Here is a 26,946-nt window from a genome sequence, read left to right as displayed (position 1 = left end):
ACCAGAGACAAGAAGTATACAAAACAAAAACATTTGCCCTAATAGTTTATATTTTAGAGAATGGGAAATAAATTATAAACAAGTAAAACATTTTAAATGAAATGTAGTAGGGGAAAGAATACAACCTGACGGATCATAGTACCAAGGTGAGGATTGAAATTTTAAATAGGATGGTCAAGGAAATGTTCTTTAATAAAGCAGACATCTTCTTCAGAAAATGTGAAACTTCAATTGACCACATATGCCTTGACTATATATGCACCTGGTCCACACTTTGGATGAGAATACTGATGTCAAATGGGAAAGCACTGTCTTCAAATTCACATACTACCAGTACAGGACAGCAGCCCCCAGTAATAGAAACATTATTCCTTTCTTGGTTCCGCATCTGTAAAATAAGTTTCTGACACAGGAATAGTTCCTGTTTCAGAGGATTATTAGTAGTAGTGAGAAAAAGCCCATAATGTGTGAAGCACTAAGCTTGGGTGGGACAAAGTAAGCATTCAATGAATGTTCCTGAATATTAATAGTCATTTTCTGTTTCAATGTCCAAAAGATCCCAGTAGTCAACACAGAGAATTAGAGTTATTTATTGGAGGATGTCAACAAAGAACATAGGAGATGGGAATAAGTATTTGGGGCTTGAGCGTGAGCTGAGAATGGAGGATCCCATCCTGGAAGAATGATCAGGTCTCAGGCCTGTGCAGAAGTTGTCAGGGGGTACCCAGGGGTATGGTGAAGGAGAGGTAGTCCCCAAGGGCGCCCCAACGGGACCGGTAGATCTGGAAGATGGTGATCCAGGTGGTGAGTATAATTACCCAGAAGAAGAAGCCCACAGCTGAACGCCAGACATCTGTAAGAGGTAACAGGAGTGGGTAAAGTTGGCTTCACATGCTCTCTCTCTGGTCACTCCCACACCAGCTTTCTCTTCTCTTCTACAGAGCCCTAGAATTCTGCAACTTCCATCAATCCCTTCCACCAAAGCTCCACGTTTTCTCTACACCCCTTCCCTACAACGGTATTCTTTCAACCATGTCCTGGACTCACAGCCTTTGATTTGGCTCTGCTCTGTGTATGCTGGGACAAGGAAGGCCTCTCGGAAGAACCAGAAGATGTTGACCAACCAGAGAAAAGGCAGGAAAGCAAACCCACCTGCAGAGAAAAAAACAAACTGGGACATAAGGCAATGAGTATCCTCCCCAACACCCATCTATTGGACTTATTTGCAAGGTCCTCTCCCACACCCAAGTTCAAACTGAGATCTCTGCTATTAGGGACTCAGGTATCGGGGCTTCTCCCTGGGATGCAGGAATCTGATTCACAGCCATCTCTTTCTCAGGACCCAGGAGTCCAGCCCCCAAATCCCCTCCTCTCTTGGGATCAAGAAGTTGAGGTCCAGATTCCTCCTCCCTCAGGACCCAGGCCCTTCCCACAGACCCAGGAGTCCGCGCCCTCAGCCGCTTCATCCAGCTTAGATCCAGGAATCCAGGCCCAGAGACCCTATTCCCGTCCTCTCTCTTCTCCTGGGGTCCTGGGAGACTGATCCTTACCCAGGTAGTACTTCCGGCACAAGTTCAACTTCTCCTCGTTGGACACCCGCTCCAAGTTCATAGTTGCGCTGGGACCGGGTCGTCCCGAGGGTCTGAGGGACAAGACCCGAGCCTTGACACTATGAGATTCAAGGATCGCGAAAATCCACGCCCCTTTAACGACAAAACAGAGATAAACTGAAGGGTGGGTTTGCTAAAAGTAGGGCACCCACGCCCCCACCAGCAAGCTGAACACGTTGAAACGCTCTTTATATTTATCAGGATGCGTCAAAAGACCCCCATTTCACCTGCGGTGTTTACTTCCGCTGGCTTGAACGCCTTTGCCACTTTCAACCACGGACGTTTGAGTGAGACGCCGCAAGTATCTCTGGAGTTTGTAGTCTTTTTGAGAGGCAGTGCTGCACGCATGCGCTTTCAGGGAATTCCTGTCGGTGAGTACGTGGAGAGCGCTCAGGGCTCCAACACGCAAGCGCGCTAGTGTCTGAGGGCAGTGAAGAACTACATTTCCCAATGCTCTTAAGCAACGGAAGTGATTTGAGAAAAGGCAGTGAGCATTGTAGGGTTCGGGCAAAAATGGTCGAATATTTAACTTCGATATCCTGAATTGAGGACAAGAGAGAACGGGCGCTGGCAATCGCCCATCTACGGACCGGGAACGGCACACTTGGTTGCCTGGATGCTGGGCAGCGTGGCTGGTGTTTCTGGGGTATCCGGCCTCCCTGGCCCTCGGTTCACCTCTGTCTTTGCACCTCTTCCGGGGTTACCTGCTCTTTTTTAGATCAGGGCCTGCAAGCTACACAAGAAGCCGACTTTCAGGGCCGAAGCCTGCGGGGTAAACGTCTCGCGACTGTTTCCCTCCTTCTGTCCATCACCGTGAGGTCCCGCCTTTTCCGGATTTCTTAGGCCCATCCTACCGCCCGGCTTTTTTCTACTCGAACTGTGCTAGTTCCACCCCCAAGCTTCAGGCTCTACTCCCAGTAACTTGGCCACGCCCCTCAGTCTACAGACTACGTCTCTGGATTGTCTCCCACTTCTCAGTCCTCCCTCTTCTGGTTTCCTTACGGACAAGCATCACTGATGCATTCACAATGCTTAGGCTTCTTCTGTGGTGCAAGGTCGTATCCCAAACCCTTTGCATGTAGCCCCCCTCTTTGCTCAGGCCCTGCCCCTCTTAAATTTATTCAGAACAGAGTGCTGCTCAGCCTGCACCGGAATCCACAGAACACCGCCCAAACCGCGGAAGGGTGATACTGTGAGTGAGGGACCAGTTTTAGGGGAAGGGCGGACAGCCCTCAGCAGACCACCCCCAGATTCCACCCTTCCCTCTCCTCGAGGTCACGTGAGCAACATGGAGGTGCGAGAACACTATAACTTCTTTGAGGTGAGGGCTGGCAGGAGTGGTTTGAGTTTCTTGTGGGCCAGGAGCTCAGCTAAACACCTCCTGGTCTTGGCAGGAGGTGTTCACAGAACTGCGGAAGTACAGAGAGTTTGAAGAGGTGAATGTGTGAGACACTTGGGGGACCATCTCGTGGGCAATGTCTGTGTGAAGGTGCCTGTTTTCCCCCCATTAGAACCCAGAGGTGGAAGCATTTCAATGCCTAAAGGCCACCACTGAAGCCTCATAGCTTGAGGTCTATCACTAAATCCAACCCGCCTGGGAGCTGCTAACTAATCCCCTGAAGATTTTGGAGTTTAACTGCTGACCCTGACCAGCTTCCCAATCAGTTTTCATGTGAAGAGGACGCTGAGCAGACAGTAGCTGAACTCAGTAACTGCTGGTTCAATGGGTAGGTTGTGCATGCTGAACTGTCTCCTGTCACTGACTTCTGGGAGTCATGCTGTCAGTAGTATGAGATGGAGTATGGCAGTACAGGGGTGGGATGGGCACCTGGCGTTCCAGGCTTCTGTGTGTGTGTTGGGGCTGTCATTCATAATGTAGTCCTCCATCCTCCATCCATCCATCCATCCATCTATCCTCAACCCAGAGAATGTACCGCGGTGGCTTCTGAAGCTTCATACACCTGCAACCCATCTCCTGGAACCTCTGCCAGCAGCTCTGTGGGCGGGAACCTAGGGGAAGGTATCAAGACTTCTCAAACCCTAAGGCTCCTATACCCTGGAATGAACCTGATCCTATCCCCCCAAAACAATGTCTCAAGCCTTTGATATCCTAACGCTAGCACTGAGCCCCATTCCAAAACCAGCACCTAAGTCCCAACCCCCAATCCATCCTGAACCCCAAACTCAAGACCAGTATGGATCTCCAATCCTGAAATCAGCCACTGAGCACCTATCCTGAGACCACATCTAGTTACTTCATCACCTGCTCTGCTCCACACCTCTAATCCTCCTCTCCCCACTTCTTTTCCCAGGTCACCCCCTGAGGTCCCATACCCACCACCATCCCCAAGAAAGAAACCAGTGATTCCTCAGACTACTGGCATGGCCACTTCTGAGATCCTGGCCTTCTTGTCCTCCATCCCTGACAGGCACAGATGTTCCTAGCCAGGACCCATCCTCAAAGCTCCCTTAACTCCCTAGCGCCGTCTTTCCCAGCCTCTGGGGTCTACCACCCCTGCCTTAAAGTTCTGTATTGAGGATTTAGAGCTTGAGCCTAGCTGTGGGCTGGAGTTTCCTTCCTCGTATCTGCTGAAAAGGGGAAGTGGGCGGGTGTCTAGCCACAACTAGCTGAGAAGCTTCAGCAGACCAGAAATCCCCAAGTGGGACTGTTGGGTTGGGGGCAACTTTGTGCTAGAAACTTCAGCACATCCATCTGAGGCTTTTCAAAGGGAAGACACCTGGTTGTGACAGGTTGGAGGATTTCCAGCCCAGAGGAGATTGGGGTTAGGAGCTAAGGTAAGGTCACTTGGAGTTGAATGGGAGTCTCCAGTGGATGAGACCTGGGTCTTCCATCCTGATTCCTTGGGATGGGAGTTGGTAATACCTAATACTTAAGTTTACAATATGCCAGGTGCTGTCCTAAGAACTTTTTTAAAAAAAATTAATATTTACTTTTAGAGAGGGTAAGGGAAGGGAGAAAGAGAGGGAGAGAAACATCGACTGATCAGTTGCCTCTTGCATGCTCCCAACTGGGGCTGTGGCCCGTAACCCAGGCATGTGCCCTGACTCAGAATTGAACCGGCAACCTTTCGTTTCACAGGCCGGCACTCAGTCCACTGAGCCACACCAACCGGGGCCTAAGAGCTTTTTAAAAATCTTTTTTTATTTTTTAATTATAGTTGATTCTAATAAGGGTTTCAATTCTTTATAATAACTCTATGAGACAGGTGGTATTAGCCTACTCTGTGGATGGAACATGGCAGAGGTGGGATATGTAGCCACATGGTCTGACTTCAGAGCTATTGCTCTAGCAATCGTGAGACCTTGTGCCCTCTGATGATGGGCAGGAGAAGGACTGGGGGCTGGGGGTAGAATCTGGCTCTGCAGGAGCCTGGGGGTCCTATGTCCTCACATCTGTCTCCTCCCTGGTTTCCTGGAAAAGTGTCAAAGGTGCTGTCGCATTTGCAGGTCCTCTGGCTGCAGGCCCCGCCCGGATGGGGCCCCAACACCGCCTCTTGTGTGCGGCACTGCTCTTGGCCCAGGCGGTGCTGCAGGAAACCTCCCAGCACTGTGGCCGCCTCGAGTACTGGAACCCCGACAACCGGTGCTGTGGCAGCTGTCTGCAGCGCTTTGGTCCACCACCATGCCCGGGTGAGGAGCAGGAACTGGGTGTATACCTATGCATATATATGCATGTATTTGTATTTGTGCTGAGCGAGGGGGTGATAGGAAACCGGAGGATGGAGGTTTGGGGGCCTCGGTTCAGGGTAGAGCTGGTGGGCCTTAAGTAAGGCAGATATGGGCGGCTGAGCAAGTGCAAAAGTTACGTGAGGGCCACTGTTGAAAGTTTTGTAGCCTGTTAGGTGTGGTCCAGGCAGTGAGGGAGGGGTGAGCTATGCAGGTAAGTCCCTGCCAGCCTGGGTGCAGTTTGGTGTGGAAGCAGGAGGGGCATTAAGGCGGCGGGGCCTGTGGAGAAAAGTTTCGAGACTCAGAGTGTGAGGAGAGGGGAGAATGGAGGGGTGGCTACTCCGCTGATAGGTGGGTAGAGTACAAGGGGCGGAGGCCTGCTGGGATAGGACAAAAGAGAAAGGACCTTGCAGAAGAGGAGGGTCTTGGAAGCCCCCTAAGAGACCTTGTTCCTTCTAGACTACGAGTTTTCAGAAAACTGCGGGCTCAATGACTTTGGTGATCACGTAACGCACCCCTTCAAAAAGTGTCCTCGTGGGCAGTGCAATCCTGACAGCGCGGAGCTTTGTAGCCCCTGTGGCGGAGGAGCTAAGGCCCCCACTCCTGCGGGAACCCAGCGGCGCTGCAGAGAGGTGCTTGTCGGCCTCTGGACCTCTTGGGCAAGGGTGTAGCCTACGGGAGGTGGGGCGGGCAGGGCCTGGGGGCGCGGTTTCAGGCCGGATGGGCGGGGTCTGGATCAAAGAAAGTGGTGTAGCCCTGCCGAAGAGGATGGAGTGGGGACACATTATCTGGGGGTGACTAATTAGGGTTAAAGCAGTGCAGCGGCTGGGTCAGGCGGGGATGTGGCCTTTGTGGAGGTTTATAAGGAAGGTTTGGGCTGAAGAGGCAGGAGCGGGGTGTGCCTCCTGCTTCACTCCAACCCCTTATTTCCAGAAGCCTGTTCCTACCAAAGAGCCCTGTCCCCTGAAGCCTGAAATATCCAGCGTCCTAAGCTCCCGGGAACCCAGCTCACCGGCGACTTCCAGCCCCTTGTGGACATCTGAGCACACTGTCCCTTGGCAGGCCTTGCTAACTGTTGCTCTGCCCCTGGTGCTGGTTCTGCTTGTGACCTCAGCGGCCATCCTCTGGTTCACTCAGCAAAAGCATAGCCCCTATCGCCATGGGAAAGCCATCCATCCTTATCCTTGCAGTGATCCCAGCACCTCTCCACATTCTCAGGAGCCATCAGAGGCAGGTGACTGACTCAAGGAAGGTGTTTCCTCTCATTCCTGGGCAGGGGGTTAGTCTTGGTCAAGGGGAAGATGGGACTGAAAGCCCACCCTTTCTCCCTCTCATGCCTCCTTCTGTCTCCCAGAGCTGCCAAATCTCGCATCACAGCCCCTGTCTCGCCTCCTGGATGAGCTGGAAGTGCTGGAGGAACTGATTGTGCTGCTGGACCCTGAGCCTGGGCCAGGTGGGGCACTGGCCTGTGGTACCACTCGACACCTGGCTGCAAGATACGGACTGCCTGCTGCCTGGTCCACATTTGCCTATTCACTGAGACCCAGTCGCTCACCTCTGCGAGCACTGATTGAGATGGTAGTGGCAAGGGAGCCCTCTGCTTCTCTGGGCCAGCTTGGCACACACCTGGCCCAGCTAGGGCGGGCAGATGCACTGCAGGTGCTATTAAAGCTTGGCTGATCTGGGGCTTGCCTGGCCTAGTAATCAAGTTTCCCTTGAAGTGCCTGCTGCCTACCAGACTCATGAAGGAGCTCTCATGAAACAGTCCTATTTGGGACAAGACACAACAGACGTCCTCATTCCCCAACCCCCTCAGAAGAGGAGGGCCCATCTGTCATACACACAAGACCAGATGTGGGAAAGCTGGCCTAAGGTGCCTCTGGGGAACCAGGGTCCCTTCTTGAGAAATATTCCTGCTACCCCTGGGACAGCTCATCCAGAGACCCAGCTGGATTCTAACTTACAGTATGCAGAACATTTGTTGCTCTGACGTCTTGACAGAGGCCACAACTTAATTCTAATCCTCAACAACAGTTCTCACCTACCTGTTAGGCTGATGGCTTCCTTGGCTCAAAACAGATGTGGGGTATGGAAAAATGGGAATTCCTACCTGCACCCAGCACCATACAAACCAGAAGACCACCTCTCCAAACATTGACAGACTTTATTGTGGGGGGTTCCCACCTGGGAGCCCACCCTCTTAAATAAAAAAGTGCATAGAAAAGAAGGGATTTAGAAACCTTTGTACAATATCTACATCCTGGGCCCCCAGGGCAGGAAGGGAGCAATTGCTGTGTGGGCTGGCGGGGTGTGGGACAGGGCCCTTGACACCTGCATGCCCACATCCACCCTGAACATGAGGGTGGGGGTGAGATGCTCTGGGAGGGACTAGGGAATCCTCCCAAACGGGGGCAAGATGGCAGCAGGGGTGGGGGAGGGTGGTTGTGTGTGGACAGCCACCGCTTCAGTTAAGGAATCGACGGCAGCGCTTGGCGCCACAGTTGCAGGGCAGCTTGTTGCTGGCATCCTCAATGGGGAACTTGTAGTCATAGGTGAGCTCTTCACCACGCAGGATGCGGCGCAGGGCAAAGATGACGATATGCTTCTGGCCCTCCACGTGGATGACTCGAGAGAAGCAGTTGGGCTCACAAGAGTGGTTGATGAAGCGGGCAGCATTGCCATGCATTGTGGCATCCACCACATCAAAGTCATCCATGCGGAACATGTAGCACCCAATACCCTACAGGGACAAGGGCGGGGGGGGGGCAGTCAGGCGCCCTGTTCCTGTGGGTAGGCCCTACTTCACCCACCTCACTCTCATGATCTGGCAGAGCCCACCTTCCCATCGTAGAACTTCTCCCGCTTGTCAGTCAGCACGGAGCGAATGACAATACCAGAGTATTCAATGACCATCTCGCCAGCATCAATGTTGCGCTTACAGAACAGGCCCCGCCCATGGATTGCAGATCTGCAGGGTAGGATGGGCAAGGGAAGCTCAGGGGGGGAAGGGGAACAGAACCAAGGCAGGCCCACACCAGAACACCTGTCATCCACCCAAGGGGCATCCTCCCCCCCAACCCCACTAACCTGTAGACACCCACAGCCTCTTTGGATGTCTTCTTGAGGTGGCGAAAACGCATGGCCATGGGCAGCTCCAGGCTGGTGGCGCGTCTGGTGGGGGATAGCAGTGTGACACAGGCTGGTACCCAGGAATGGCCTCTCCTGCCTCTGGTCACCCTCTTTAGGACCCTTCCAGACCACCCCAGCACGCTGGCCTGCCCTCCATACCTAGTTGACCTGAGCTGCACCTCATCCTCCTCCTCATCACAGGTTGCTCCCTCAGGGAGCACCCTGTGCTGGGAGGCCAGGAAGTTGAACATATCAAAGGTGCACTTCCTGCAGGAAGAAGGGGAAAAAAGGAGGGAGGTTCATAGCCATTACTTTTGAGACGCTACCCCCCTCTTCTTGGCCTGGGCCCTGCCACTGGCAGAGATGGAAGAATACTACTATTAAAGACACAGCAAGAGGGGAATGAATGAGGTTCATTTTTCTGATATGAACTCTAGTAACAATTCCTGGAATGGCTTAGTGTCTTCTCTCAGGCCTCAGTTTCCAATCTGTACAGACTTAATTCCCACCCTAGAGTCTGCCCATAGGGTTCCCCGACACAGGCATCACACCCCAGACCTCTCACCGAAGATACACCTCGGCTCTGGCTGCCCCATGAGGATTCAGGGGTGGCTCTTCCTGGCCCTCTCCCTGCTGGTGGTAGCGGAACTTATAGTGCTGGCAACGCTGGGCCCCAGGCAGCTGCTCTGCCAGGAAGATGACAGCGTCATGGTGGATGCCTAGGAGCCTTGCCCCACTCATTCCTGAGGAGTCAAAGGTAAGGACGCACAAGTCACTTCAGAGGCCCATCTTGCCCTCAGGAAGTCATCCCAGACCCCAATGTCCCTGTGGACCCCCCACTTACCACTAAAGGAGAGATGTCTGAGCCGGGCATGCCCTCGGGCTTCTTGCACCTTCTCAATCAGAGTCCTCCACGCCCCTGAGGAAATGGCAGGGCCAGAGCAGACTCAGGATGGTATTCTATGAGATATCTTCCCTCCCTGTCACCACCACTCCTGACTCACCCTCCAAGCTCTCTGCCTCCACGCTGAACCCATCCTCGCTGCTGATCTCGAAGCGCAGATGCGGGCCAGCCCGTTTAGGGGCCTGGTTCTCTTTATCCTCTGGGGATGGAGGCTCTTCCTCAGAGCTTGAAGCCTCACCTGGCCCCAGGGAGCAGGTCAAAGTAGGTAAGGATCACGCCTCCTGCAGTCAAAACCTCCCAGTTCTCTGCCCTCCCTCCCTCCCTGGGCACAAGCAGACTCTGGGTCTAGGCCCCTGCTCTATATGCCCAGTGAACCCTACAGACCAAACTTAATTTTTTCTAAAGGGTCTGCAGTCCCTTTCTGTAGGACTTCTAGTGTTTAGACCCTACAGGACACACTATGGCTTATTCAAACCCAATCTATCATAAACATCCACCCCTCATTCTGCTGTCTCACATAAATAGTACAAATATACTTGTATATTATGAGCTATTTAAGGGATTTTTCAGCAGCTAAAGATTTTAAAGATAGAGCAGACAGGATATACCGATGTAGGAGATGTAATGTGAGAGAAAGAGAGGGAGGTTTCAAGGAAAACTCTTGAGGTTTGGTGCCTGAACAACTAGAGGGTTAAAACTATTACTTACAAAGATAAAGAGGATTAGGGAGAAACAAGTTTGTTGTAAAGGTTGAGAGCTCAGTTTGGAACATCCTGAATTTGAGAGTCCTCTTAGAAAATCCTCCCTGGCAACTTGCTGGTGGAGATGGTAAGCAGGCACCAGGATAAAGGAGTGTGGCTGGCAACATGGGGGCTATCAGAATTAGAAATGGGATTTAGGACCATGAAATTAGACAAGAGCAGCCTGGATATGCTGAAGTTGACAGGTTGGGGCAATGAGGAGGCACAACCAGAGAGGTGAGGAGAGGGATAGTGTTCTGGAAGCCAGGAAAGAAAGTGCTTCAAAGAGGGAGGGATCAGCACATCAAATGCTGTCAGCGCATCAGTTTGCGGGCTGAGGACTAATCACTGTATCTGGGTGAAGTGGAGGTAATGTAAGTTTGAGTGGAGCACACTTTTAAGAGAGGCAAGACTCACATGGTCACTCTTTCTCCCTACATCACTTCTCTGGGCCACTCTGCCCACATGCCTTCCCACTTCGAAGACAGATTCTAAACCTGACTCTTGCTGTGTGACCCACATCTTCTCTAGGCCTCAAGTGCCCTGGGTCCACCTCTGACTTCTTCCACCTCTGATTTCTTCCACCTCTTCTTAGCCCTCTCCCATTCTCACCTCCATTCGGTTCCCTGAACAAGATTTTCTTTCTGCCTTCTTTCTCAGTACTCATTCTAGGCTGCAGTGCATTACCTCCTGTACACATATGTTTCCTCTACCAAAATGAGGTATGCTCCCTAAGGGCAGTCAGGAACCTGCCTGTCACGGTCACTGTCATATCCTCATGCGCTCTCTGACCCCATAAGCAGTCTTTCAGTTAAGCAGTACCAGTGTACCTCACTCCACTTCATGCTTAGCAGCTGTGATCTACATCATGAGAGAATCCTTAGGACAGGACTGGGGCCACCAGAAATTCCAAAACTCAGGCTGCTTGATTACTAGCTTACTTGGCTGCAGCCCTCCCTGTCTCTGCCATCCCTGACCAACACAGTATTTCTCTTCCAGCTTCACTGAGATGGTCAGCCAAATGATTCCAAGTGCCCTCATCCTGTGTACTTTAGGTACATCTAACCTCACTTTTCTTCTACCTCAGGGGTCTCCTATTCAACCCAATCACCATGCCTCCTTTCACCTCCTTTGCCCCATCTTTGGCTTTGCTGTCTCAGCCCTCATATGAAACCCTTCTATCTACTGGCCCACCCTCCTCCCCCAGACTCTTAGCTGAACTTTTTAGCAAAGTGCCTGGGTGTTGTTTTGACTTCATCAACTACTGTCTTTTGATTCTAAGCTCTGACACAACATCCTCCCTACCTCGTCCCACTGGCCCACACGGTACACACCAATCCTAGACCCTGTATAGAGTCCTCTGTGGTATTTGGGATTGCTGACTACTTCCTTTCCTGGGCCTCTGGGATACCACTCTCCTCTGATCTCCCTACTTGTTCCTACCCCTCCTCTGGGTCCTAGGTGGGATCCATCCTCTCTGGATAATCCCCAGAACTTCATCTTTGGTTGTACTAGGTACCTAACCCTCTGACCCTGGCAGATTAGGCTCTGAGGCCCTCTCTGGGACTCTTGGGCATTCTGGACAAGGCACTTCCAGATGCCCTCTCACAGCAAGCTGAAACTTCGTATCTCTGATTCTGTCACAGGCCATGAGCTCCCTGAGGGCATCTCTCTAGTTTTAATGCCCAGTCTCAGGCCTGTTCCCGGGTGGGCGTGCGATGTGTAATACCTAGTAGTTGTTTTCTGTTTTTTAGTTATTTTTAAAAAATTTTCATTGATTTTAGAGAGAGAAAGGAAGGGGGAGAGAGACAATCACCGATTTGTTATTCCCCTTATTTATGCATTCACTGGTTGCTTCTTGTATGGTACCCTGACCAGGGATTGAACCTGCAACCGTGGTGCATTGGGACAACACTCTAACTGAACTACTCGGTCAGGGTACATTAAGTGCTTTTTGAAGTGTATCAATTCTCCACTGTATCTATCGGTCACTCAGCTGAGCAAGCACAAGAAGGTAGTGAGAGGAAAAGGCCAGTTCCTACCTGAGTAGTGGTGCCACTGGGATTCAAGCAGCAGGTCAGGGGGACCATCAGAAGCCTGGGGAGGACCATCTTCTGGAAGTGGCAGCAGAGGGGACTGGTCCTGGAGGGGCCTATGAGGAGAGACCTGTCAGAAGAGAGAAGGGACAGAGATCCCAGAGCTTCCAGGGAAAAGGCACTGGCCACTCACCTCAGGCTTTCCTCCCCAGGATCATCCAGGTTAAGAGCTCCACGCACTGTGGGCGTTTTCATCCTCACTCGGCTAAACCTGGTGGTGGTGGTGGGGGTATCACAAGAAGCCTGAGCTGCCTTCTTCTGCCCAACCCCCTTGCCCGCCTCCACAGCCTCAGCACACTCACTCACCCGCTGCCACTAAGCCCTGGCCCCTGGGGGGGATCCTCCAAGGCCTCTCCATCTTCCTCCAGCCGGGGAGTCTTGCTCGGAGGAGGTGCTGGTGGGGAACGGCCAGAGAAGGTGGACACCCTTTTGACACGGATGGCCTGGCGGGGTGGACTGGAGGGCCCACTGCTCAACACCAGCGTCAGTGGAGGGGGTGGTGGAGGCGGGGCAGGGCGGACCACACCTACCACTGGCAACACACCCAGCAAGGGTCCTGGGGGCAGAGTCCAGGAAGTGGGGGCCGTGGGGGGGATGGGAGGGGAAAGAGGCAGCTGCTTTACTGGAGGGGAGACAGGATCACCCTCTCCAGCCATCTTCACAAACACCTGCCCCAGCTTGTTGACAAGAATGATTTTGGATGTGGCAGGTTTGGGGGGCTCAGGGGCAGGGCCCAGGCTCAATACTCGAACCCCTGGAGCACCAGGGAGCCAGGCAAACGTCCGAGTGGGGTCAGCTGGGCTAGGGGGCAGGCCCTGGGGGGGCTGGCTGCCATTGGCCAGGGGAGGTACTGAGGGGAGTGGCTCCTCTCTGGGTCCAGTACCCACCTCCCCAGGACCCCCTAAGTTCTTCAACACAAAATCCACAATTTCTGATGGCAAGTCCTCAGGAGGTCGAGCCCTGTCCCCTGCAGCCCCAATGACCCCAACCCGGCCTGCTGGCCCTGAAGGAGGTGTCCCCTGACCCCGAGGCTGCTGGACAGCCTCAGCCTCGCTGTCTGTGCCATCATCCACTCCGTCCAGCTGTTCGATGCGAGGGGCTCCAGGGAGAGTGCCAGAGGCCAAGGGAGGGCCAGATACCACAGTCACAGGGAAGTGGATGTAGCGGGGGATAGGGCTGGCCTCCTCCTCTGAGCTGTCCCCCGGGCCCCCATGGCTGCTCCCCACTGCCCCTGTGGCCACAATCTCTTCCTGAAAGGGCTCAGTCCCCAGCAGGCTGGCTGCAAAGTCCAGGTCAGCAGCACTCAGTCCTGACACCACCTCCATGTCCTCAAAGTCTGGGCCCAGGTCTTCAGGGGGTGGTGATGGGGCAGGGCCAGGGGGAGCCAGCTCCCCTGAGGTAGGTGTAAGGGCTCTAATGAATGAGGTAGGAGGGGGCACCCTGAGCTGAGGAGAGGTTCTGAGAGGGGGAGAGGCCCGCCGTGATGGGGGCAGCCTAGGGGCCAGGGGGCTGGGACGACGGGAGCGTCTGGGGGGAGCTGGGAAGTCCGGGTCTCCCACTGTAGGGATGTGGTGGGTCAGAGAAGATGGACTTCCTGTGGGGGGAAGGGTCATTGTCAGCCAGGTGCTCCTACCTCACCTGCCCGATCCCTCCCCTGAATACTCCCAAATACTCACCAGGGGAGGGCAGAGGTCCAAAGGAGACACCCCCCAAGGGCCTCCGGGATGGTGAGTAGTTGGGCACTTTGATTCGAGCCCCTGAAAAGGAGCGGGGAGCTAGAGGAGGGGCACTGCTTGGATCTGGCCGAAGAGTGGGGTCCAGGTTCTGAATAGGTGAGTGGTGCTCAGGAACTCCAGATATAAGGGCATCTGTGTCTGGTGGGGGGTTGACATGATCTGGGGGCTCTGAAGAGGCAAGAAAACGGCATCAGGGATCACGGGAGCCCTTTATGAAAGCCTTTCCTCACATTCCCTCCTTTTTGAGCCAACTGTACCTTCTCCGCCCCTGTCTCTGACCCAGTCACGAGCAGTGTTTCCCAGTCATCACCCTGGACCCAAACCCCTCCATGGTTTCTGCAAAACCTCCACACGTACCTGGGTCAGGGTCTCTTTGTGATTCTTCCTCAGCTATCCCCTGCCATCTCCCCATTTCCTGGCTGCCTACTGCTGATTCAGGCCCTACATGCCAGCAGTGGCACTGCCCTCTCTCCAGCACAGCCAGTCCTACCACTTCCTTACCTGCACCATGCATCCTTGCCACATCAAATGCACCCGCCCTATCCTGGCACTTCTGGCTCCACCCAACCTGTGCAGCTGATGCTGCCTCCTCCCAACATTCTCGTTTCCATCCAGGAGAGCTTGTACCCTCCTCCCCTCTCTACTTCACATGTAGGACTCTAACCTGGAACGAACTCCTTACCTGCAGACACAATCCCAATCTCTTCCTCCTCCCATTCAGCCCCCAATGGCTTCTCCCTTTACCAATATCCAAGCCCATTCTTTGCTCTGTGTCATCCAGTTCTCAGCTACATCCCTCAGTGCCAACGTGGCTGTGAAGGTGCCAGATTGGGAATTGAGCAGGTCAGGTTAGAATCCTGGCTCCACCACCACCACCACTGTGTTACTGTGGACAGCGACTACCCTTTCAAGTTGCAGTACAGCGGAGTTTGTACCTTCCTCAGAGAGCTCTGGGGGGCATTACATAAGCATGAAGCCCCCAAGTAAGGTGGCCCTAAAGGCTCCTTCCATTTGTATGGAAGTTGTCACCACCTCCCACCACCCCAAAGCAGGCAGCATGGTGCTCTCCCCTCACTTCCTGTGAAATGCTGAGCATAAACCCTTGACACACAATGCACAGACGTTAAGTTATGTTATTGCCATTACAGTGAAAGAAATGGCAAGCATCCTGGAGTTTCTTTAGGAGAGAAGAGAATAAGGATTGAGAGGATGGCATTCAGGGAAAAAAATGAGGTAGTTCTAAGACCTTACCAGTAGAAGGGGTGGGGCTGTGCACAATGGTCTGGTTTTCCTCTGCTGCCTCTAGGTGAACTGGCTCTTCCCTCGGCCCCCATGGCCGATACTCAAGAATTCGGCACCGATACCAGCAGCGCCGCCGAGCATCCACCGTGCTCCAGTACAGACGGGAACACCTGTCAGGTAGGTGGGTGTGTGTGGGATAAAGGGATAGGACAACTTGGGGAAATGAGATCTAGTCTTGCAGTCCCAAACCCCACCAATTCCCCCCGGGCTGCTCACTGGTAGCCAATGGGGAAGAGCCGTCCCTCGCAGTCCGAGAGATCAGACAGAGTACCCAAGGAGTCAATTCGGATGGAACCTACAGGACAGAAGAGAGGTCAGGAGGGTGGTGCCAGGCAGGGTCAGGAAGAACACCCTAGAGAGCAAACGGCTTACCAATGAGCACATTGATGGCATCAGGTTCGAGCCCTGTCAAGAACTTTCGCTTGAAGTTGATGCCTTCAAAGTCCACGTAGACTCGGCGGAGAACATCAAAACCATCGGGGGTCACGATCTCCTGGGAAGTAGATGGCAATGGGGTTGCTGGGTTGGTAGGGTATGAGAGGGATGGGAGGAAAGGCTCTATAGGCAGGGACTGGACAGCTGGGGGCTCGGCTAAAGGAAACGGAGTACAAGAAGCACTGAGACAGCAGGGTTCCCTGAGTGGGAGGGGGAAAGAGAGCAGTGGGGAGCTTTCTCTCCCACACTAATGGCCCACCTTGCCATCCAGCAGATCTGTGTGTTTCTGACAGAAAACTTTCTTGTCATCCTGGAAGATGCAGTAGCTGGCCCGGGCACACATGAAGTGGAAATTGCTGAGGCAGGAGGAAAGGCAGCAGCCCACCGTGGCTCCAGGCTTTAGGCAGAGCTCACAGCGCTGCGGGTGGAAGGGGCTGCTGAAGGGAGAAGCCAGTGACCGGGGCCAGGGCCTGACGCTCAGCATCACTGTCCTTGAGATTTTGCTTGGACCCCTATCTAGCCCCTGTCACAAAGCAAGGACACTCACCAAATATAACCTCTCACCTAGCTGCATACAGGGCCAAGTTCACATCAAAACTATTTCATATTTTTTGAAGCAGAATGTTGAAAAACAACAGTTAACACCTGTTGAGTAGCATTTATCATCTTTCTCACATAATTCTAATATAGAGCCTGTATTATTTAATCTTCACATTTGCCTCCTGCAGTATGTACCTCTATTACCCTACTTCCTGACAGTGAGATTGAAAATTCTACAGGTCCCACACTGGTAAGAGAGAATTCTAATAGAGGCAACACCTCACCTCACAGGGACGTGTTAAAAGGTAAATAATATACTATATGGATAGCATCTAGCACAAGATTGATCAAAAGGAGGTTTTCTAATATTTAGTCTCCCAGGACAGAGCCACAAAAAGGGGGGGGGTGGGCACTATCTCTCCCATACCAGTGTCCTGAGACAACAAAAAAAGGTACCTAGGAGCAGCAGTAAAAGGACATGCTATGGTAGAGACTATGAAACAAGAGCTGTCACCACGGAAGGAGGGGCTCTACCCAAAACCCCGAGGGCTGCCCACCTCTCCAGGCCCATGCTCTCACCATCTGCCTCCCTCGAGCCACAGCAGCATGCACGTTCTTGAGGGAACCATCGTTTTCCTCGAATACTTCAGCTGACCAAATGGCACAGTTAACGTGTGTCCACTCATTCTGCCCGATATACAGGAGCCGCCCTGCCTCCTAGGGGCAGAGAAATGATGTGAGGAGAGGATCCAGGGACCAGCGCCCACAACCTAGGGCTTCATGCAGTAACCCTCACCTTAGAGTCCGCATCCCCATATTTGAGGCAGAGTGCACACTGACGAGGGTCCTCCAGGTGTGAGAAAGTAACTGAATCCTTGCCCTGGAAAGCTGGAAGGAGCATGGGAAGGGAGGTTTAAGAATAAGGACCTGGAGCCTGGCCCACCAACTCAGGGGCTCTAGTTTCCAGCTCCCACTTCCCAATACCTGCTGAGGGGTCCCCTGGAGGCTGCCCTGATTCCAGGGTCTCTGGTTCCTGCTGCCTCCACTGAGCGTAGACATGGTCCAAGGATGGGGGCAACACGGCATTGGGAAGGACTCCACTGTGGATAGGGTGGGTTAGCATCTGACATGTCTAACAAGGATGGCCGGACTGGGGTCCACCCACCTTCTCAACCTAAGCATGCCATGACACCCTTTTGTTCCTCTCTATTTGGCATTTCTCTCAGTCTCCCAAAAAAGCCAGGCCCTCTCAAGCCACCTTTGGCACATGAAATGCTTGCTGTTTCTCATGCCTGGAATACTCTTCCTCCACATCTCAGCTCAGATGTCATCACTTCTAGGAAGTCTTAGGTCCTAGGCTCCAGCAGGCACCTCACCAGGGCTTCCTCATCATCACCCTGACCGTCCAAGCCATCAGTGCCTTCCCAATCCCCCCAAACATAGCCCACTCACTGCTGTCCCCAACACTGCCTGGCACAAAGAAGAAACAAAATGAAAGCTAATTCCACAGTCTGAATCTTTGCTAATCAATCTGTAACTACTACAGATTGTCATCTAGGTCCCACCACCCTCTAGACCCCAACTCTGCTTCTTGACTATTCTCAGGCCAGTTTGACCCTAGATTCCCATCAGATGCCCTAGGCCTTTGTGCTCACTCCCTTGTTCTCCTCCTGTTACTCAGCCTTACTCACTTTGGCAGCCGGGTACTCCGTCGCCAGTACTTGGGGTCGTGAGCGTCGAACCAGCCGAACGTAGACTCCAGCAGCTGGGGAGAAGGCAGCAAGATGAGAACTGTCTTCCACAGGAGAGTTGGCAGAGGAAGGATCTGAAGGACCCACTCTCTCCTTCCCATTACCACTGAAGCCACCCTAATAGCATCTCCCAAAGAGCCCACCTTCAGTAGCAGCCCCTTCATCTGGCCTCCAGCCCGGTGCTCTGAGCTCTCTCCGTCTTCCGAGTGTCTCATCAGGATGCCCACCACGTCCTCCATAAAGCTGTGCTGTAAGGGGGCTTGTCAGGATCTACTCCCCTGCCCCTCAGCCCTCCCCTCCTGGCATTCACCTGTTCCTCTCAGTGTCCCACTCACCACAGACTTATAGTATCCTTCCTCAAAGCGCTGACTCACAGCTTGCAGATCACAGGGCCCTGGGTGCAGTTGCTTTCCACCTTGTCCACACTGCAAAGAGGGGAAGTCAGCAGGGCTGGTGCTGGGCCTGGCCCCACCCCACCCTGTGGCCCAAGCCCTCCAGACCTGGGTACACAGCAGCAATGGGGCCGCCACCTTGGAGCTCAACAGGCCCTGGAGCACCTGTCGCAAACCCCCCTGTAAGGCCCCACTCAGGGCCTCTCGCCAGCGGGGGTGCGTGGCCCCAGCACACGGTCCACAGGTATACAACACTGAGTCTGGCAGCCCTGAAAGGATCTCATAGTCTTCATCTAGAATAGCCAGGGTGAGAAAGGAAAAAATGGTTTGGGGTCCTCAATAGCTGCTAAGTCGCCAAGGACACTTAGCCCACCTGTCCTCTGAGGGCCTACAGTAGGGGGCAGGACAGGGATCCCCAAAGGGCTGAGGTCCTGGTAATTCACTTATTCACCTGAGAGCCCCTCACACTTGGCATGTACCCAGTGATCACACTGTGCACACTGCATCATCTTGCTCTCGTAGTCATTGTCTTCATAGCAGCGTGTGCAGATTGGGCAGTAGTTTCCTAAAGGAAGAGAGAAGAGAGCAAGTCAGAGGAGCTATGGCTATTACCTGTCCCTTAGAATTTCTGTTGTAGGGGTAGGAGCACCATCCCTTGACTGCTGCATGGGCTGCCTTCATTATGGTCCGTCTTGGGTCCCTACCATCCTCCCAAAAAATGGCTGAGGATAAGGCCTTTTTTAACTCTGCAGCCCTGATGCTTCACAAGGAATAGGGCCTTGCTACACATGATGCCTGAATAAATGAGGAAAGCCCAGGTTTTCAAGGGCTCAGTGGAGATTTGAAGTTCCAGAAAGAATCTCAGGGACTACCATGCAGGTGGGGTCCCAGATCCTCCACTTCTACTGCCCTCAGAGAGGCTGTGTCCCATTTTATGTACTGGATGGGCTTCTATGGAAGATTACCCTGAACAGAAAGATTCCATAACGAAAAGGGCAGAAAGCCACTAGAAGAGAACATCTGTTCTAACTGCCTGTGTAGGAGCCTGGCCCACTCCCCGGTGGACCCCCAGGGTCCAGGGCCCAGGGTCCCTGCCAAGTCCCCACCTTTCTCATAGAGCTGGGTGCACCTGGGGCAGAGGCTGTAATCTCCAGACCACTCGACGTCCCAGTTCTTGCCTGGAGTCGCCCCACAGCTTTTACAGCGCACACAGGCTGAACAGATCTGGATAGGTAGGGGGCAGGGCAATGTCAGGGGTAGAGCCAGACACCAGGCTATAGCAGTGAGAGGGGAAGATGGGCAAAGAGAAGTGGATGGTAGGCAGAAAATAGATAAGGATGGGTAAGAGAAGAACAGGAGAATAAAGCAGGGATACTGATAATGGGGAAACTGGGAGGAGTGCAGGGTAGGGTAGAGCAGGGCATTCTGAGCCTGGGACTATGGAATCCACAGTCCCCTCAAAACATTACATGCAAATTCTTATGTGAAATTCCTGAAGAAGAAATGTTATGTTTATCAAACTCTCAAAAGAACCTCCAACCTTCCCCTCCTCATGAGAGTCCTAACCTAGAGCAAGGATGAGGATGGTGGCAACATTAATTAGAACTCCAAAGCAAGAAGTGTGGGCCTCATCGCTCACCCAGTGGCGCCTTTTGCGTGTGGCCCGGGTTGGGTAGCTGGGCCCCAGGCAGGCTGGGTGGTAAGCATGGCGGCAGCGTTCACACTCCAAGAGGTGCTGTTGGAAGTTGGAGAAAGACAGTAATGACAGGATCTACTGGCACAGGGATACTGCTTTCCTCCATTCCTCCACCCACCCCCACGGCTCCACTGCCCAAACCTTGGATCCCCGGCCTTTGCGCCCACAGACGTGGCAGAACTTGCAGCGGCGGCAGCACCAACTGTCATGATGTTGGGGCAGGGGCCGCTCAGCCTCCTCAAGGCAGAATGGGTGGAAAGGGTCACAGCAGACTTGGCAGAATACCAGCTAGGAATAGGAGAGTGAAAAATAAGTGCAGCGTGAGGCCAGGAGGCCAGGGCATGAGACCCTGCTAAGAGGGCCCAAGAAATTGGACAGTAAGGGCTAATGGAGACTTGGGAGGCTGTGAAACAAGGCAGGAATCCAACCTCATGCAGGCCTTTGCTGGCACACAGCAAGCACACCATAGGTGGCCCCCCTGGTACGGAGGTAAGCACACTCAGGCCTCCCATCAGCCACACGTTCTCTAGGTCACAATCCTCCTGACAGAGAAGGAGACATGGGATCAGAGAGCAGTCAATAACATAAAAGTCAGATCCATCTATCTTAAAGCCCTGGCTTCTCAGACACTGTAAATTTCTTTCAAACATAGTCTTTGCCATCCTCCCCCTCAATGCCATACCTTAAAATCCACACGAACCCGGTGCACACCGTCAGGGGACTTCTGTTTTCCAGTCCAGCCATTGGGAAAAGAAGTAAAAGGACCAGGGGCCAAAGCATCCTAGGGAAAGATGGTGGTGGTCAGAAGGCTGCCCACCCCATCTCTGCAGGCTTCTCTCCTTGCTACCCTTTCTCCCAGGCTGCCTGACCCTGCTTTTTGCCAAAATCCTTTGCTTTCCAGGACAGGCTTGCCTCACCCCTCAGGCTTGTTTTCTGGTGTGGACACATCATGGCACTCAGATAAGCCTGTTAGGCTGACTTGCCAGAAAGCTCCTGGGGGACAGGAGCCATGTCTTCTATAGGGCTCAGAGTTCTTGGTATGCAGCCATGCTCACCTTGTCCAGGCGCCTCCGGGCCTTGAGCTGCAACACAGGCTGCAGGGTGGGTTTGCGGGGCCGGCTCTGCTCCTCAGGTTCTGGCACTGGCAGCTCTAGGCAGGACATGTGAGCAGTGAAGTTCCCCTTCTTCCCTGCCCCACTGCCCCTTTTACAACCCCCAAATGTTACCTGGATCTCCAGGGCCTTCTTTAACCAAGGGCTGCTATGGTTGTCCTTAGTTAGGCCTTGTTCAATGAACTACTAAACACCTAACACTCCAGCTCCCCAGTCCACTTAAGACTAGCTCCTTCTCTGCACTCAGCTACTTTCTGTATCACACCAGTAGAACCCTGGAGTCAGAGCCCCATCCCTTCCACACACAAGACACAGGAGTGACAAAGGAAGCAACAAGCAATTCGCACCATTCTCTCGTGGGGTCCGACGCCGGGGAGCAGGGGGACCCCCGGGCTCTGAGTCATCCGAGTCCTCGAAGATATCATAGGAGGGTCGCTGTTTGACGCAGCGCCGGGCTGACTTGCGCTGCAGTAGGAGGGAGTCCTGCTCCTCGGGCCCTGGGGGGGCCACCACCTCCTCCCGGGGCCCCCCAGCTCCCGCCCCCCGGCGTGGGCCTGGGGGACCAGGGGAGGCCTCAGGAGATTCATCGGAATCCCAGGGCAACAGCGTCTTCACTATCGTCCGGCCTGTGGGAACAGGGGACTTAGTAGAATCTGAGCTCAGCCAAGGACCTGGGACAGTTGGATGGAGAAAACCCAGAAAGTGGGGCAGAAGAGAACAAGTACGGGAGGAAAACAAAAGCACACAATGGAAAGAGACAAAGGTGGTAGAGTGCAAACAATGGGAGGAGAGCAAAAAAAAAAAACATGGTTTCCTCCATACCACAAGTCTAAATAAGGTTCTTAAATGCTCCTCAAAACTTGTTACCTTTTTTAGCCAGGCGCTCCATCTTCCGAGCCTCTATCTTGTCGCACTTCCGGTATCTGGGGAGGGGAGCAGCACGTCACCAGGGTAGGGGACTGGTGGTCTGGGGGAAGAGAGGAAGCTCTCCACAAGGATGCCAATCCCACTGCTCTGACGGGGCAGGGGACCTTGGTGACAGACAACCATGGGTGGGAACAGAGGCTGAACCCCAGCTACTCACACACAGCACTGCTTCTTGGTGTTAGGGCCCCCAAACTTGGGCTTGTCCAGGCAGTTGACACAGGAGCCACAGTCCTGCACACGCAGGCAGCCCCGACAGTGTCCACATCGTGCCATCCGCATCTTCTTGCCATGATGGGAGGGCAGTGAGCGCCGCGGTGTATGAGCCAGGGCCCCTCCAGACCCTGCAGGCTCTGAGTCTCCCCCAGGCCCTGCTGAATCCACCTTTCCCTGTTGTGACCGTGATGGAACACTCTCAGTCTCGGATGCTGAAGACGTATCTAGTGCAGTGGAGAAAAGGGGATGGAGCTACAAAGCCACCAGGCCTACCTCAACTCTGTTCTTAGACCTCATTCAGTAGGCCCTCTGGCCACTCTCCTAGGCTCTTGGTTCATTTGCTCACTCCCAGATTTGACAGAGCTGTCAAATTTCCCCATAAGACACCTGCCCCTACCCTCTGTAGCAAGGTCCTGACGATCCCGAAGAGGGAGAGCACTGAGGCGGGGAACATCTTCAGGCACCATGGCCCTTGCCTGACCCAGGGCCACAGCAGCATGACGGCAGACGTGTTTGATGCGGGGACCTTGCACAGGGGATTCAGGGCCCTGGGGGAGGTGAAATCAGAAATACATGCGAGGAGTTGCTACTTGTGCTCCTCCAACAAACCTCCTTCAGAAGGCCCTCCACCCACTCCATACCGATGGTCTCTCTCTCTTAGTTTCCACTGATTCATCTTCAGATTTGACAGAACCTCTATCTGAGATCTGCTTGACAGTCCCCACGACTTCCTCCATCTGCCCTCCAGGACTTGGCTGGTGGGGAAATAATAAACAGGGTCAGAGACTGGAAAGTGAGGAAAGATGGAACCAGGGAAGGACTACAGGAAGCTGAGGAACAGGAGAGGACTGGTTCTGAGGGTTCCCTGTGATGTTGAAAGGAAGCAGGTGCCTAAGGGACTGCAGGGAGTCAAGACTAGATGGCTAGGTGCAGGGGACTGGCCAAAGCACCATGCTCACCAGCATCAAAGACGCCACCTTTTGCTGCTGCTGCTGGTCAATCTTGAATAGCTGCACCTTGGCTCTCTTGAGGAGGCTGAACATTTTCTCCTCTACACCAGAGAGCGGTAAGGAACCCATGCCTGCAATCCGGGCCTTTTCCAGTGGTGGTAGCTGCTGTGGCGGCGGCTGCAGTGGTGGTGGTGCCTGGGGCAGCAGCTGAGTTTGCAAGACCTGTAGAGGCTGTTGTAGCTGAGCCTGAGGCTGCTGCCCATTGCTCAGAGATGGAGGCCCAGGTGGGTGCACCTCGGCCTTAACTGGGGTGGCAACCACAGGGGCAAATCGAGGCAGGCTGAGATGGTTGGTGCGGCCCACTGCCCGTGGCTCAGGCTCAGCTGGAGATTCATCAGCGGGAGGCGGCTCTGGCTCAGGGGCTTCAGGGGCCCCAAGAGGAGGAGTAGTAAGCACCGATTCATAGATCTTCAAGTGGGCTTCACTTGCAGTAAACTGAGGGGCTCGAAGGAGCAGAGGCCTCCGGGATGGAGTGACAGGGGTGGGAGGTGGAGGTGGAGGTGGAGCAGGGGGAGGAGCAGGGGGAGGAGGGGGCAGTTCCCGGGTCAGTGAGGTCCAGCGAAATGTAGGTTCCCTTAGGATGGACCGTCTCTTTTCAGGGAGCGGGACTGGGATAGTTAGAGAAGTTGGGGCACACGGTGGAGAGGGGGCTGGTGCTGGCTCCTGGGGGGCAAGAGGGGAGATAGCAACAGGAGGCCGTAGAGTAGGCGAGACCTCCACCTTTGGGGGTTTGGAGGGGTCTTCATCCATAAATCGCCGAGGTGTCTTAATGACACGGGAGGACCGGGCACTCACCACAGGCATAATAAACTGCCGAATGTTCTTCAGAAAGGTGGTGCTTTTGGGGGCCACAGTGGGGCTGTCTTCCACGGAGCCTCCTGTGGTGGTGCTGGGGGATGGAGTGGTAGGAGAGGTGCCCTCTGGTACTGCCCGAGCAGCTTCCCGCTCTGCCCGCTGGCTGGGAGTCAGGGGAGGCCGGCCCCTCTTCCTGGAGCATGTAGCCGGGATCATGGGAGGGGATTCTTCCTGCTCCTCTGGGGCAGGAGGTGGTGGAGGGGGTGGTGGAGGTGGTGGGGTCACTGAGGGTGGTGGAGGGCAAAGTGGGAATGGAGATGTTGAGGGAGATGGACGAGGTGGGGGAGGTGGAGGGGCTGGAGGAGTCAGGGGTGGTGAGGGCAGCTTTGCCTCTTCCTTTTCCTCGGCTAACATCATCTCTTCCTCAGCTACAACTCTCTCTTCCTTCTCTTTCCCTTCTTCCTTGTCTTTATCCTCTTTCTCCTCCTCTTCACCCTCCTCCAACTTCTGCTCCTTGTTCCAGCAAGGGCTGTCTCCCTGTCCAGATTCAACTTTTCCTTGGGGGGCATCCTGCCAGCTTTCCTCATGTCGATCTTGACCCTGACCTGATTCAAGTCCCAAGGACAATCGTCCCATCTTCACTCTTTTGGCCTTTGAAACAAACTTGATCACGAGGGGGTGTCCACCTCGGCCTCGGCCCCTGCCTCCACGGCCTCCTCGCCCAGACTGTCCTCCACGCTTGGGGGTCCCAGGTCCTAGGCCAGGCCCCTCCTTGTATTTCCAGCTGCCAGTTCGGTTTTGTACTGGAACCACAGGAGTGGGGGGCTCAGGTTTGGGGATTGTCACAGCTGCTTCTGCCACCATTACTGCCTGTTGCTTCTTCCTGCAGGGGCCTGCTGGCCGTCCTGGGGGCCGCCCCCGAGACCGTCGTGGGGTGGAGGGCTCACAAGCCCGACTCCGGGGGGCTGGGGGTGCCTGGGCCCGCCGGAGAAGTTCAGTCAGTGCTTGCACCATTCGTTCTGTGCCCTCCTCACCCCGTTTCCGGGCAGGAGTCTTTGGGGGGGTAGGAGTCACATCTGCTAAGCGAGGAGGCGGAAGAGGGGTCGTCTTATGCTTGCGGCCCCGACCTCGGGGGGCTCGACCTAAAAGGAGAATAGGTGTGGGGAGATGGGTCAAGCCAGCCCTGTGGACTGAGAAACATGTTCCAGGAGGGCCAGTAATAAGTCTTACTTGTCTCTTTCCCCCATAGCCCAGCGTAGCTTGGGCTTTGAACACAGAACACACTCAGTAACTGATGAGACTCTAGTTGAGCAGGGAAAAGCTGACACAAAGAGTGAGAATAACATTCCTATAAAGCTACAGAGGTAGAGTTTCCCCATCACTCACCTCGCTGGGACCGGAGCGCAGAGCGCAGGGAACTGGGGGCCACATCTTCATCTGAATGAAAACCCTGAAATTCCTGATTTAGGGGGCCAAGGGTGGAGGGGAGAAAGAGCAGTCAGTGCCAAAGCCCTCGTTCCACCTGAGACTCAGGTATCGAGGAATATCCCTAGCTTCCCCTTTAATGGACCCATTTTCAAAAGAAGTAAAAAGTCTTGAAGGTGAAGGGAGTAGAAAACAGGGTCTCTCCTTCCTTAGGGATGAAGACACAAAGTATTCTGAACCCCCATTTCCTGTGCCAGACCATGCCAGCACAGACGTCAGTGGTTTGCTGGTACAGAAGGAAACAGAACAGGGTCTTCTCAGGCCAGACAGTAGGCACTACCATCAGATTCCCTTACACTCCAACTAAGAACAAAGTGGGATCTCTGTTTACATTCTCTTGGGCTGTAGTTTCTTCCAGAACAAAGATGGGAATAGGGCCTCCCAAGTGTGGTGTGCATCAAATGTTTATCACATTAGGACCCCCACGCCTTTCTGTTTTTTCTGAGACTGGGAATAAATCCTGAACTGGAATGCCCAGTCTCAGGCTTCACTCTATTTCTCTTCAACCTGTGCCCCCAAGAGGAAGCCCTCCATCATTCTACTCTCTCTCCACTTTAGGTCAGAAGAGGAAATGGGGCACTGGTGAAACCAGGGCTGTGTCAGAGGTTATGAGGCTGGGCGGGGCAGGTTACAGGTAAGAGCCCAGAGAGCCCTAGCCAGGGTTCACTAAAGCCAAGCTGCTGCTGTCAACGATCACTGGTTGGGCATGCAGTCCTTATTAACTTCCTCGCCCAAACCTCTACTGCCCTAGGTTTGCCAGCTACCAAGAAGGATCTGCTCAGGACACTTCAGCATGACCCGCCACGGGCCCAAGTGCCCAGCTGCAGCTCAGGCTTCTCTATTCACTTATAAACCCCCTTCCACCGACAGCTCCGTCTACCTCCTCCCATGCCTATTTCCAGGGCCCTTTCTCTCCGCAGGGGCCCTGAGGACCTCGCTTCCCCACGTCACTCCTCTGGGCCACTTAGACCCCTGGAAGCCCCCGGCCTCCGCCCAGCCCTGCGCTGGGGACGCCTCCGACCGCCTCACCTCATCGTCGGATTCCCCGTCACTGCTCTCGTCCTCTGGCACGCAGCCCCGGCTCGGGCCCCAGCCCCGGCCCCGGCCCCTGCCCCGTTGAACGCGCGGGCCGGCCCACAGGCGGCGGAGCCGGCGCAGGCCCCGGCGGAGCCCCAGCAAACGGAGCAGGGCCGTGTCCTCCCCGGGCTCGGCTCCGCCCGGCCCCGCCGCGCCGCCGCCGCGCCGCAGAGCTACCCGCACTCTCTCGGCCCCGCTGCCCCGTCCGCCACGGCCCCCTCCCCCGCCGGAGCCTCGCGGCCGGCCCGGGAAGCGGCCCCGCGCGGACCCAGGCCCCGGGCAACTGCCGCCGCCCGCCGCCGCCGCCAT

General features: G+C 54.4%; 3 protein-coding genes across 5 annotated transcripts; 1 reads left to right on the top strand and 2 right to left on the bottom strand.

The window, feature by feature from the left end:
• Nucleotides 1-560: 560 nt before the first annotated feature.
• On the bottom strand, nt 561-1,916 carry PSENEN (presenilin enhancer, gamma-secretase subunit). The gene is made up of 4 exons (XM_054589040.1): nt 1,838-1,916; nt 1,551-1,703; nt 1,048-1,152; nt 561-853 (listed from the first exon to the last, which is right to left on the bottom strand). Exons 2-4 carry the CDS (start codon nt 1,609-1,611, stop codon nt 714-716), a joined length of 306 nt encoding a protein of 101 aa, XP_054445015.1. The 5' UTR covers nt 1,612-1,703; nt 1,838-1,916; the 3' UTR covers nt 561-713.
• A 314-nt stretch (nt 1,917-2,230) lies between these two features.
• Nucleotides 2,231-7,524, top strand: IGFLR1 (IGF like family receptor 1). Its single transcript, XM_054589039.1, has 5 exons — nt 2,231-3,337; nt 5,079-5,261; nt 5,757-5,929; nt 6,231-6,531; nt 6,652-7,524. The coding sequence occupies exons 1-5, from the start codon at nt 3,334-3,336 to the stop codon at nt 6,975-6,977; spliced, it is 987 nt and encodes a 328-aa protein (XP_054445014.1). The 5' UTR covers nt 2,231-3,333; the 3' UTR covers nt 6,978-7,524.
• Nucleotides 7,454-26,946, bottom strand: KMT2B (lysine methyltransferase 2B). 3 transcript variants are annotated; one of them, XM_054589037.1, is made up of 37 exons: nt 26,590-26,946; nt 25,462-25,534; nt 23,230-25,217; nt 22,912-23,025; nt 22,668-22,818; nt 22,215-22,494; nt 21,998-22,053; nt 21,478-21,756; nt 21,074-21,168; nt 20,701-20,799; nt 20,447-20,560; nt 20,160-20,306; nt 19,962-20,057; nt 19,429-19,546; nt 18,774-18,887; nt 18,431-18,615; nt 18,266-18,355; nt 18,074-18,178; nt 17,871-17,944; nt 17,164-17,279; nt 16,976-17,067; nt 16,759-16,896; nt 15,899-16,057; nt 15,577-15,697; nt 15,421-15,499; nt 15,154-15,314; nt 13,843-14,070; nt 12,473-13,760; nt 12,300-12,377; nt 12,113-12,222; nt 9,431-9,568; nt 9,271-9,345; nt 8,992-9,169; nt 8,586-8,693; nt 8,385-8,468; nt 8,136-8,265; nt 7,454-8,037 (listed from the first exon to the last, which is right to left on the bottom strand). In XM_054589037.1, the coding sequence occupies exons 1-37, from the start codon at nt 26,944-26,946 to the stop codon at nt 7,762-7,764; spliced, it is 8,094 nt and encodes a 2,697-aa protein (XP_054445012.1). In that variant the 3' UTR covers nt 7,454-7,761. The 3 variants fall into 3 exon arrangements, 2 of the variants coding, with proteins under 2 accessions (XP_054445012.1, XP_054445013.1); XM_054589038.1 differs by lacking the exon at nt 25,462-25,534 and having other exon boundaries at nt 26,590-26,673; XR_008530469.1 differs by lacking the exons at nt 7,454-8,037; nt 8,136-8,265; nt 8,385-8,468; nt 8,586-8,693; nt 12,300-12,377 and having other exon boundaries at nt 9,102-9,169; nt 12,113-12,236.

The sequence above is a fragment of the Pteronotus mesoamericanus genome, unplaced genomic scaffold, assembly GCF_021234165.1.
Source record: "Pteronotus mesoamericanus isolate MK-2021 breed Mesoamerican mustached bat unplaced genomic scaffold, CSHL_Meso_final scaffold_165, whole genome shotgun sequence".
NCBI classification, from domain to species: Eukaryota; Metazoa; Chordata; class Mammalia; order Chiroptera; family Mormoopidae; genus Pteronotus; species Pteronotus mesoamericanus.
This window is presented reverse-complemented; position numbering and strand designations above follow the sequence as displayed.

Coding starts and splice junctions, on each gene's coding strand:
- IGFLR1 (XM_054589039.1), top strand. Junction 5,930..6,230: donor CCCAGCGGCGCTGCAGAGAG/GTGCTTGTCGGC, acceptor CCTTATTTCCAG/AAGCCTGTTCCTACCAAAGA. Junction 6,532..6,651: donor TCAGGAGCCATCAGAGGCAG/GTGACTGACTCA, acceptor TCTGTCTCCCAG/AGCTGCCAAATCTCGCATCA.
- PSENEN (XM_054589040.1), bottom strand. CDS start 1,611: ATGAACTTGGAGCGGGTGTCCAACGAGGAGAAGTTGAACTTGTGCCGG. Junction 1,153..1,550: donor GTGCCGGAAGTACTACCTGG/GTAAGGATCAGT, acceptor TTTTCTCTGCAG/GTGGGTTTGCTTTCCTGCCT. Junction 854..1,047: donor GCAGAGCCAAATCAAAGGCT/GTGAGTCCAGGA, acceptor TACCTCTTACAG/ATGTCTGGCGTTCAGCTGTG.
- KMT2B (XM_054589037.1), bottom strand. CDS start 26,946: ATGGCGGCGGCGGCGGGCGGCGGCAGTTGCCCGGGGCCTGGGTCCGCG. Junction 20,307..20,446: donor CCAGCAAAGGCCTGCATGAG/GTTGGATTCCTG, acceptor TCCTATTCCTAG/CTGGTATTCTGCCAAGTCTG. Junction 18,616..18,773: donor CAAGTGTGAGGGGCTCTCAG/GTGAATAAGTGA, acceptor TGGCTATTCTAG/ATGAAGACTATGAGATCCTT.